Source organism: Aquarana catesbeiana, linkage group LG10 (genome assembly GCF_042186555.1).
Source record: "Aquarana catesbeiana isolate 2022-GZ linkage group LG10, ASM4218655v1, whole genome shotgun sequence".
NCBI classification, from domain to species: domain Eukaryota; kingdom Metazoa; phylum Chordata; class Amphibia; order Anura; family Ranidae; genus Aquarana; species Aquarana catesbeiana.
In genome coordinates, this window is record NC_133333.1 from 156,987,704 (window position 1) to 156,999,606 (window position 11,903).

Consider the following 11,903-nt stretch of genomic DNA (forward strand, 5'->3'; position numbering starts at 1 on the left):
CGTCGTAGCTATAAGCGGGATAGCAGGTGGGGGTGCCGATACTCGTGGGCCATGAGCGATCGCGGGCATGAGAGGCAGAACAGGGACGTGTGTGTGTGCGTATAAACAAATCCCTGTTCTGTGAGTTCCTAATGGCTAGGAACCATGATCTGTCATCCCCTCTAGTCAGTCCCCTCCCCCTACAGTTAGAACACACAGTCAGGGAACACAGTTAACCCCTTGATTGCCACATTTATACAGCAATCGGTGCATTTTTTATAGCTGTATGATTGTCAGTCATCCCACAAATGTGTCAAAAGTGTCTGATGTGTCCGCCATAATGTCGCAGTCATGATAAAAATCGCAGATCGCCGCCATTACTAGTAAAAAATAAATAATAAAAATGCCATAACTCTATTCCCTATTTTGTACAACTTTTGCGGAAACCAATCAATATATGCTTATTGCAATTTTTATTACCAAAAATATGTAGAAGAATACATATCTGCCTAAACTGAGAAAAAAATTAGCTTTTTTTTTAAAAAAAAAAAAAATTGGGGATATTTATTATAGCAAAAAGCACAAAATATTATTTTTTTTTAATTTTTTTTTCAAAATTGTCGCTCCTTTTTTTTTGTTGCTTATAGCGGAAAAAATTAAAACCACAGAGATGATCAAATACCAGTGCCGTATCGCAAAAAATGCTCTGGTCAGCCAAATCTTCAGGGACTGAATTGTTTAAGTTGCCTCCTGCAGCGGTTTCTGAGCCCCCCTGGTCCTCTTTGGGGTCCCTGAGGCCTCTTCAGGCCGCACAGGCTTTCCCTTTGCACCCACTGCTGGAACAGGCGGTGTATACTGATTGGGAACATCCTGACAGGATTTTCGTTCCTCCTAATGCCGTGTACACATGAGTGGACTTCTCGTCCGCCTGAACTCCGAAGGACTTTTCCAACGGAGTTCCGACGAAACAGACTTGCCTACATGCGATCCTACCAAAGTCCAATCGTTTCGAACGTGATGACGTACGACCGGACTAGAATGAGGAAGTTCATAGCCAGTAGCCAATAGCTGCCCTTGTGTCGTTTTCGGTCCGTCGGACTAGCATACAGACAAATGTTTTTTTTATAGGACTCGAGTCCGTCGGAAAGATTTGAAACCTGTTCTATTTCTAAAGTCCGTCAGATTTTTCGACAGAAAAGGTCCGATGAAGATCCAATGAAGCCCACACACGATCGAATTGTCTGACAGATTCGTTCCGTCGGACCTTTGATGCCGAAAAGTCCGGCCGTGTGTACGCGGCATAAGAGGTTTTCCCTTTTATATCCCATGGAGGAAAAGTTTGTTAAGAAGTGGAGTATGCCAGCAATTGATGCGGCAGTCTCTTCCTTAAACAAGAACTTAACTTGTCCGGTAGATAACTTACAGGGCTTGAAGGACCCTGTTGACAAGAAACTGGAGTCACTTTTAAAGGCTTCCTTTTCTTTGACCAGTTCAGCCAGCTGTCGCAACAACTGGAATCTGCCAGTCCTTAACCACTTCAGCCCCGGAAGATTTTACCCCCTTCCTGACCAGAGCATTTTTTGCGATTCGGCTAAAAAAATCATAAGTGTATATTGATTGGTTTGCACAAAAGTTATAGCGTCTACAAAATAGGGGATAGATTTATGGCATTTTTATTATTAATTTTGTTTTATTAGTAATGGCGGTGATCTGTGACATTGCGGCGGACAGATCGGACACTTTTGACACCATTTTGGGACCATTGACATTTATACAGCGATCAGACCTAAAAATAGCCACTGATCACTGTGTAAATGTCAGCGGCAGGGAAGGGGTTAAACACTAGGGGGCGATCAAGGGGTTAAATGTGTTCCCTCAGCGTGTTATAACTGTAGGGGGGATGGGCTACCTAGGACATGACAGAGATCACTGCTCCCGATGACAGGGAGCAGTAGATCCCTGTCATGTCACTAGGCAGAACAGGGAAATGCCTTGTTTACATAGGAATTTCCCTGTTCTGCCTCTCCTTATCGCGGGCCACTGGCGGACAGGGAGTCTGCGGGACCCACGGCCACACTTCTGCGCCCGCTAGCCCGGGATTACGAAGGGGCCTACAGGTACGCCCTTTTGCACACCTGTGCCATTCTGCCGACGTGCGCCTGTCGGGAAGCAGTTAAAGGATCAGGTCAGACGGCCTGACAGGCCTAACCAAGAGGATGATCATGCTGAAAGCAGAGCAGATATATCTCGAGCGCTGTGTTTTGCTGTTGATGCCTTTAAAGCATTCAATACAGCAGGCTTCTCGTTTTGGCTCTCCTGTCTGTACACATGCGCAGACTTTTGTGGCTTAAGAACTGGTCAGCCTAGCTTCCTTGTAAGAAGTTATTAGTAGGGTTCACCTTTCATGGGGAACGTTTGGTGGTGATGATTTGGACAAATATATCCAAAAGATTTCCGGAGGGAAGAGTTTGATTCTTCCTGTGAAGAGAAAGACCAGGCGTCCCTCGTTTAAAACCTCAGGGACCACTTCCTCAGGTGTCCCAGCGCCAAGGCAGTTCCGCCGCCAACAGGGTGCTAGAGCCAGGGGCAAGCCGCAGGGCCAGAAGAAACCCTGGGTCCAAAACTCTTCTAAACCCAGCACCAAGCCCTCCATTTGAGGAGACGCCCACACTCTATCGAGTGGGGGGAAGGCTGCTGCACTTTGCAGACATTTGGAGAACAGTGGTTCAGGACGAGTGGGTCACCTTGACAGTATCCCGCGGTTACAAGCTAGAATTACGGGGGTTCCCTTCAAAGGTTTCTAAGATCCAGCATTCCCTCAGATCCTCCAAAGAGAAACTTTTTGTTTCAGGCACTAGATAATTTAGTGCATCAGGGAGTGATTATACAGGTTCCTGTATCCGAAAAGGGGTGCAGGGTTTTATTCAACCTGTTTACGGTTCAAAAACCAAATGGGCCCATTTTGGATCTAACATCCCTGAACCAGTATCTATTAATCCAGTCCTTTCAGATGGAGTCTGTCCGCTCAGTAGTAGCCTCGCTCCAGATGGGAGACTTTCTAGCTTCCATCGATTTAATAAGGATGCGTATTTACACGTATCTATCTTTCAACCTCATCAGAGGTTCCTGCGATTTGCAGTAAAGGAACGTCATTTTCAGTTTGTGGCTCTGCCCCTTGGGCTTGCTACAGCTCCCTGGGTGTTCACAAATGTCCTAGCAACAGTATTGGGTCTTTTAACTGCCCAGGGTATCTTGGTGCTCGGGTACCTTGAGGACCTCCTGCTCAGAGATCACTCACTACAGGCTATAGAACAGAGCATAACCTGAACTGTGCGATATTTAGAAAGCTTGGGCTGAGTCATAAATACCAAAAAGTCAGCCTTGAGACCAGCTCAAAGTCTGAAGTATTTAGGTCTGATCCTAGATATGATCCATGCAAGGGTAGTTTTGCCACCCCTAAGGATCAGGTGTGTCAGATAAGGGGCGCCAGACAACTCTCCATTCGGCTCTGTATGAGTCTTCCAGGAAGGATGGTGTCCTTCGAGGCAGTGCCCTATGCCCAGTTCCATTCCAGGCCTATACAACAAGACATCTTGTCGGCTTGTAACAGGAGAGGGCAAGCCCTGGATTATCCCATGTTCTTATCTCCTCGGGCGTGCTTAAGCCTAACCTGGTGGTTGCAGGATCAGACCCTAGAGGGGCTCACAGCTCTGGGAGATGGTCAAGAACAGAACAAAACCTGCCCACCAACATCCTGGAGTTGCGGGCAGTATGTCTGGCCCTATGGTCCTGGACAGTTGAGCTTCAGGACTGCCCTGTCAGGGTTCAGTCTGACAAAGCCACTGCAGTGGCCTATATAAACCACCAGAGCGGTACCAGGAGTCATTCACCTCTGAAAAAGATGAACCACATACTAGCCCGGGCAGAGGGACATGTGCCAGTTCTATCGGCGATTCATATCCCAGGGGTGGATAACTGAAGGGCAGATTATCTCAGACGCCAGCAGATCTGGCGGTTGAGATAATCGGGGGAATGGTCCCTACACCCAAGGGTGTTCCAGGAAATTTGCAAGTGTTGGGGATGGCCAGATGTCGATTTATTGGCATCCAGGTTCAACATCAAGCTACATCAGTTTGTGTCCCAAGCAAGGGATCCCCTGGCAATTGGACCAGATGCTATGGAAGTCTCATGGAGTTAGTACTCCCTGGTTTATGCTCCCCCCCCCCCCCCCCCGATCCCTCTCCTTCCATATTTGTTGCGGAGGATTGGGAGAGAGGGGGTTCCAGTCATTCTGGTGGCACCAGCCTGGCCCAGAAGGCCCTGGTTCCCGAAGATTGTGAGATTGGCAATAGACGAGCGATGGACGCTTCCACGCCGCCCGATCTACTGTTTTAAGGTCCTATATTTCACCCCAATTTACAGTCTCTAAATTCGACAGCATGGCTATTGAAGCCAAGGTGCTGAAGGATCGTGACATCTCAGGACCAGTGGTGTCTACCCTAGTGAATGCTAGGAAAGCAGTCACTAGGAAGATCTATCATAAGGTCTGGGAGACTTGTATTGCTTGGTGTGTAGCCAGAAAATGGCATCCTCGGAAATGCGTAATTGGGAGAATTCTCTTTTCTACAGTTGGCTGTGGAAATCAGATTGGCTTTAAGTACAATCAGAGGTCAGATTTCAGCCCTGTCAGTATTCTTCCAAATGCCTTTAGCCTCCCATTTGCTTGTCCGAACCTTTATGCAGGGGGCAACTCGTTTGCTTCCCCCATTAGGTCACCTATGTGTCCTTGGGACTTAAATTTGGTGCTTTCTGTGTTTTTAGAAACAACCATTTGAACCTATCAAGAAAATTCCATTAGTCTGCAGTCACGCAAGCTAGCCTTCCTGATGGCCACCACCTCGGCTAGAAGGGTGTCACTTTCATATAAGGAACCATACCTAAATCTTCACTACGACAAGGTGGCATTGCTTCCTATTCCATCCTTCTTACCAAAAAAGGTGTCGGCCTTTTATTTAAAGCGGAGTGCCGCCGAAATTTTTTTTTTAAAAAGTCAGCAGCTACAAATACTGCAGCTGCTGACTTTTAAAACATGGACACTTACCTGTCCAGGGCGCCCGCGATGACGGCACCCGAGGCCGAACCGTCTCTCCGTCCTCGGGTGCTGCCGCCTCCATCTTCGGTAAGGGAATCAGGAAGTGAAGCCGTGCGGCTTCACTTCCCGGTTCCCTTCTGTGCATGCGCGAATCGCGCAGCGCAATACAGATGGTCCCTGCTGCCTCTGGGACCTGTGTGTTTCCCAGCAGGCAGCGGGGAGGGAGCAGGAAGTGGCGTAAATAACCGCAGATTCTGCGGCTATCTATGCCGGAAGTGAGTACAGATACCTGTAATATACAGGTATCTGTACTCCCCTCCCCCCTGAAAGGTGCCAACTGTGTCACCGGAGGGGGGGAGGAATCTGATGAGTGGAAGTTCCACTTTTGGGTGGAACTCCACTTTAAATCAGGACATTGTTTTGCCTTCTTTTTCTCTCTGCCTCGTTCGGCGGAAGAGAGACGACTGCATTCCTTGGACGTCGTCTGGGCAGTCAGAGTTTATTTGTCTAGATCTGCGGAGATCCAAAGATCAGACTCTCTTTTTTTTTTTTTTTTTTTTTTTTTGTTTTTGTTTTTGTTTTACCAGAAGGACCCAAGAAGGGGCAGGCAGCTGCCAAAGCTTCCATTGCCAATTGGGTCCATCAGTTGGTCATTCAGGCCTATGGTCTGAAATGTAAGGCATCTCCCTTTTTAGGGTGAGAACTCATTCTACCAGGGGTGTAAGAACATCCTGGGCTTATTGCCATCAGGTATCTGTGACTTTAGATTTGTAAGGCAGCTACCTAGTCTTCAGTGCATATGTTCACAAAATTTTAAGTGGATGTTCGAGCAGCTGAGGATTCAGCTTTCGCCGCAGTGTATTGCGGGCTGCCATATAAAGTCTGATGGCTATTATTTGGCAGGGTGTCTCCCTGCCCTCAAGGCTATTGCCCTGGGATGTCCCAGTAGGTAATGAATATTGGCCTAACTCTGTGTCCTGTGATGTATGATAAAGAAAATAGGATTTTTTTTCGTCATACTTACTTGTAAAATCCTTTTATTTGAGTACATCACGGGACACAGAGGTCCCTCCCCTCTTTTTGAGGATTCAGTGCTTGCTACAAAATTGAATTACTTCCTGCATGGGAGTGTTATAATGGGATAACTGCCTGTCTAATACTGTCTACCAGTGTCCATTCACCTAGAGATGGCATTTAACCCAGTAGGAAATGAATATTCGCCCGTGTCCCGTGTTGTACTCAAAAGGGTTTTACAGGTAAGTGACAAAAAAATCCTATTTTTTAACATCCCACACTTCTCTTTTGAATCTTTGTGCACCTGAAGGTTCCTGCAAGGGTCTCCACACCTCTCATTTCACCATTGCTAGGTGGTTTAGACAAGTTATCATTAAGGCCTATAGCCTGATGAATAGGGTTCCTCCTTTTCTTGTTAAAGCACATTCTGTCAGATTTGTTGGTGCTAATTGGGTCTTTTCAGCAGCAGGCAAATGTTTTTCAGATTTGCAAGGCTTTCACCAGCCTCCTCTGATACCAGTTTAGGATGCAGGCAATACAAGCTGCTCTAAGTCTGTGGAGCCTTTTTGACCTGTTTGTTATTTGGGTCTGTTTTGCATTGTTTGCTGTGTTGCCCACTCCTCAGTTGGACTGATTTTGGACATCCCAGATATGATTTAAAAAAGCCTGTGTCCTGCACTGTGTGATCAAGAAAATTGGATTTTTGGCTTCCCAGTAAAGTTAGTTTCCTGGAGTACAGTACATAACATAGGCTCCTCCCCTCTGTTCTTATGATCTCCCTATAGCTAACTAGAAGTAGACGGGTTTGGATAAGGGGGTATTATCCCTACAGTCTTTCTTTTGCTAATGATCAGTCATCTGAAGGTAGCTGCATATAACAGTCAATAATCATTTTAAGAAAGCCTGTGCTACTGTACTCGAGGAAATGGAAAAATTCTGTTTTACTGTTTAGCACTGTGTTTAGCAACAGTAAGGTAGCATGGACCAAGGAGGTCATTTATATGTAATTAAAAGATGGAAGCAGTGGAAACAGTCATGTAAACTATCTGGTCTTAACTTGCTGAGGAATTTAGGAGACATGATTTACTTTTAGGTACAAAAAAAAAAAAAAAAAAAAAAAAAAATGTTTTTTTATTTTTTTTTTAGGAAGAGTTGGAGTTTTGTGAGCGTCTTTTGAAGATCTGCTTCCAGGATACTCTTGATGACTACAGCATGGACCGATGATCTCATAGAAACTGTGTTCACAAATATTGCCTCATGATGGGGCAAGATGATGACTAAAATATTTGGTTATAGACTGTTAACCGGGGCTCTCCTCAGACGTATGCAATCTTTGTTTCAAAAGAGAAGGCTGAGAACTAAATAAACATCATTGGACTTAACTATTTATTATGTATTTCTGCATAAACTGCTTGTGTATCTTGGAATAAAAATGCATATATTTTGGAAAATTGAAGTTTAGATTTACTTTTACTTGATTTGCATATTTTACCTTTTTACAAGTACAGTTTGGTTGGAGCTTCATTACTCCAACAGTTCTGCAGTTCACCTTATATTAATTATTTCAGTATGACAATCTGCATAAATGTACAACCACAGTTCTAAAACGCCTGGGACGCTGAGTAAAAATCTACATAAAAACAGAATGCAGTGATTTGCATAGCTCACAAACCCATTATTTTTTCACAATATAAAACATATCAGATGTTTAACCACTTGACCTCTGGAAGGTTTTACCCCCTTCATAACCAGAGAATTTTTGACTATTCTACACTGCAGTTTATTTAACTGGCAATTGTGCAGTCATGCAACATTGTGTACGCAAATGATATTTTAAATAATTTTTTTCACATAAATAGAGCTTTCTTTTGGTGGTATTTGCACACCTCTGGTTTTTTTATTATATAAATGAAAAAGGGAAAATTTTGAAAAAAAATAATATTTTCTACTTTGTTATAAAACATATCCAATCAAATATATTCATAAATTGAGACCAAAATGTATTCTGCTACATGTTTTTGGTAAAAAAAAAAAAAGCAAATCCCAGTAAGGCTCGGTTCATGTCTGGCTTCACTTTTTCAAAGCGATTTTTTTAAAAAGGAGTCTGGTGCAGTTTTGTTCACTGGTTCAGGTGGGAAATTTTTACTTGAAATTGCACCTTAACCAGACTAAAACGCATAGGACTCTCTTTAACCACTTGACGACCGCCTCACGCTGATATACGTCAGCAGAATGGCACGGGCAGGCAAAATCGCGTACCTTGGTCTGGCAGCGATCAGAGATGAGGGGGAGGCCATCCGATCGTGCCCCCCCCTCGCGATCGCTCCCAGCCAATGAGATGCTTCCCCTGCCTCTGTGTAGTACACAGAGGCAGAGGATGTGATGTCATCTCTCCTCGGCTCGGCAGTTTCCGTTCCGGCGCCGAGGAGAGAAGACTGAAATGTGAGTGCACAACAAACACACATCACAGTAGAACATGCCAGGCACACATAACACCCCCTGACCCCCCCCCCCTAATCACCCCTCCCCTCCCCTGTCACAATGACACCAAGCAGTTTTTTTTTTGATTACTGCATGGTGTCAGTTTGTGACAGTTACTGTGTTAGGGCAGTTAGTATTAGCCCCCTGTAGGTCTAGGGTACCCCCCTAACCCCCCCTAATAAAGTTTTAACCCCTTGATCACCCAGTGTCGCTAAGCGATCATTTTTCTGATCGCTGTATTAGTGTCACTGGTGACGCTAGTTAGGGACGTAAATATTTAGGTTCGCCGTCAGCGTTTTATAGCGACAGGGACCCCCATATACTATCTTATAAATGTTTTAACCCCTTGATTGCCCCCTAGTTAACCCTTTCACCACTGATCACTGTATAACCGTTACGGGTGACGCTGGTTAGTTCGTTTATTTTTTATAGTGTCAGGGCACCCGCTGTTTATTACCTAATAAAGGTTTAGCCCCCTGATCGCCCGGCGGTGATATGCGTCACCCCAGGCAGCGTCAGATTAGCGCTAGTACCGCTAACACCCACGCACGCAGCATACGCCTCCCTTAGTGGTATAGTATCTGAACGCATCAATATCTGATCAGATCTATACTAGCGTCCCCAGCAGTATAGGGTTCCCAAAAATGCAGTGTTAGCGGGAACAGCCCAGATACCTGCTAGCACCTGTGTTTTGCCCCCTCCGCCCAGCCCAGCCCACTCAAGTGCAGTATCGATCGATCACTGTCACTTACAAAACACTAAACGCATAACTGCAGTGTTCGCAGAGTCAGGCCTGATCCCTGCGATCGCTAACAGTTTTTTTTTGGTAGCATTTTGGTGAACTGGTAAGCACCAGCCCCAAGCAGCGTCAGGTTAGCGCCAGTAGCGCTAACACCCACGCACGCACCGTACACCTCCCTTCGTGGTATATTATCTGAACGGATCAATATCTGATCAGATCTATACTAGCGTCCCCAGCAGTTTAGGGTTCCCAAAAACGCAGTTTTAGCGGGATCAGCCCAGATACCTGCTAGCACCTGCATTTTGCTCCTCCGCCCGGCCCAGCCCACCCAAGTGCAGTATCGATCGATCACTGTCACTTACAAAACACTAAACGCTTAACTGCAGCGTTCGCAGAGTCAGGCCTGATCCCTGCGATCGCTAACAGTTTTTTTTGGTAGCGTTTTGGTGAACTGGCAAGCACTAGCGGCCTAGTACACCCCGGTCGTAGTCAAACCAGCACTGCAGTAACACTTGGTGACGTGGCGAGTCCCATAAGTGCAGTTCAAGCTGGTGAGGTGGCAAGCTAAGTAGTGTCCCGCTGCCACCAAGAAGAAGACAAACACACCCGTCGTGCCCATCCTGCTGCATTCGCCAATCCTAATTGGGAACCCACCACTTCTGCAGCGCCCGTACTTCCCCCATTCACATCCCCAACCAAATGCAGTCGGCTGCATGAGAGGCATTTTCTTTGTCCTCCCGAGTACCCCTACCCAGCGAACCCCCCCAAAAAAGATGTCGTGTCTGCAGCAAGCGCGGATATAGGCGTGACGCCTGCTATTATTGTCCCTCCTGTCCTGACAATCCTGGTATTTGCATTGGTGAATGTTTTGAACGCTACCATTCACTAGTTGAGTATTAGCGTAGGGTACAGCATTGCACAGACTAGGCACACTTTCACACAAATGCCATCGCATTTTGAGAGACCCGAACCTGGAACCGGTTACAGTTATAAAAGTTAGTTACAAAAAAAGTGTAAAAAAAAATATATATATATATATATATATATATATATATATATATATATATATATATATATATATATATATATATATATATATATATATATATATATATATATATATATATTAAAAAAAAATAGTTGTCGTTTTATTGTTCTCTCTCTCTCTCTCTCTCTCTCTCTCTCTCTCTCTCTCTCTATATTGTTCTGCTCTTTTTTACTGTATTCTATTCTGCAATGTTTTATTGTTATCTTTTATCATGTTTGCTTTTCAGGTATGCAATTTTTTATACTTTACCATTTACTGTGTTTTATTGTTAACCATTTTTTTTATCTTCAGGTACGCCATTCACGACTTTGAGTGGTTATACCAGAATGATGCCTGCAGGTTTAGGTATCATCTTGGTATCATTCTTTTCAGCCAGCGGTCGGCTTTCATGTAAAAGCAATCCTAGCGGCTAATTAGCCTCTAGACTGCTTTTACAAGCAGTGGGAGGGAATGCCCCCCCCCCCACCGTCTTCCGTGTTTTTCTCTGGCTCTCCTGTCTCAACAGGGAACCTGAGAATGCAGCTGGTGATTCAGCCAGCTGACCATAGAGCTGATCAGAGACCAGAGTGGCTCCAAACATCTCTATGGCCTAAGAAACCGGAAGCTACGAGCATTTCATGACTTAGATTTCGCCGGATGTAAACAGCGCCATTGGGAAATTAGGAAAGCATTTTATCACACCGATCTTGGTGTGGTCAGATGCTTTGAGGGCAGAGGAGAGATCTAGGGTCTAATAGACCCCAATTTTTTCAAAAGAGAGTACCTGTTACTACCTATTGCTATCATAGGGGATATTTACATTCCCTGAGATAACAATAAAAATGATTAAAAAAAAAAACAAAAAAAACAAAAAAGAAAAGAACAGTTTAAAAATAAGATAAAAAAGCAGAAAAATAATAAAGGAAAAAAAAAAAAAAAAAAAGCACCCCTGTCCCCCCCTGCTCTCGCGCAAAGGCGAACGCAAGCGTCGGTCTGGCGTTAAATGTAAACAGCAATTGCACCATGCATGCGAGGTGTCACCGTGAACGTCAGATCGAGGGCAGTAATTTTAGCAGTAGACCTCCTCTGTAAATCTAAAGTGGTAACCTGTAAAGGCTTTTAAAAATGTATTTAGTTTGTCGCCACTGCACGTTTGTGCGCAATTTTAAAGCATGTCATGTTTGGTATCCATGTACTCGGCCTAAGATCATCATTTTTATTTCATCAAACATTTGGGCAATATAGTGTGTTTTAGTGCATTAAAATTTAAAAAAGTGTGTTTTTTTTTTTTTTTTTCCCCAAAAAATGCTTTTGAAAAATCGCTGCGCAAATACTGTGTGAAAAAAAAAAATGAAACACCCACCATTTTAATCTGTAGGGCATTTGCTTTAAAAAAATATATAATATTTGGGGGTTCAAAGTAATTTTCTTGCAAAAAAAAAAAATTTTTTCATGTAAACAAAAAGTGTAAGAAAGGGCTTTGTCTTCAAGTGGTTAGAAGAGTGGGTGATGTGTGACATAAGCTTCTAAATGTTGTGCATAAAATTCCAGGATAGTTCAAACCCCCC

General features: G+C 44.4%; 1 protein-coding gene across 2 annotated transcripts in view; it reads left to right on the forward strand.

Moving 5' to 3' along the window:
* HSPBP1 (HSPA (Hsp70) binding protein 1) overlaps positions 1-7,536 on the forward strand; it is a 123,993-nt gene extending 116,457 nt beyond the window's left edge. For both annotated transcript variants that reach the window (XM_073602812.1, XM_073602811.1), the window contains one exon: positions 7,232-7,536. In XM_073602812.1, coding sequence (XP_073458913.1) covers positions 7,232-7,309 — 78 coding nt within the window. In that variant the 3' untranslated portion in view covers positions 7,310-7,536. The remainder of the gene's footprint in view (positions 1-7,231) is intronic.
* The last annotated feature ends 4,367 nt before the right edge of the window (positions 7,537-11,903 follow it).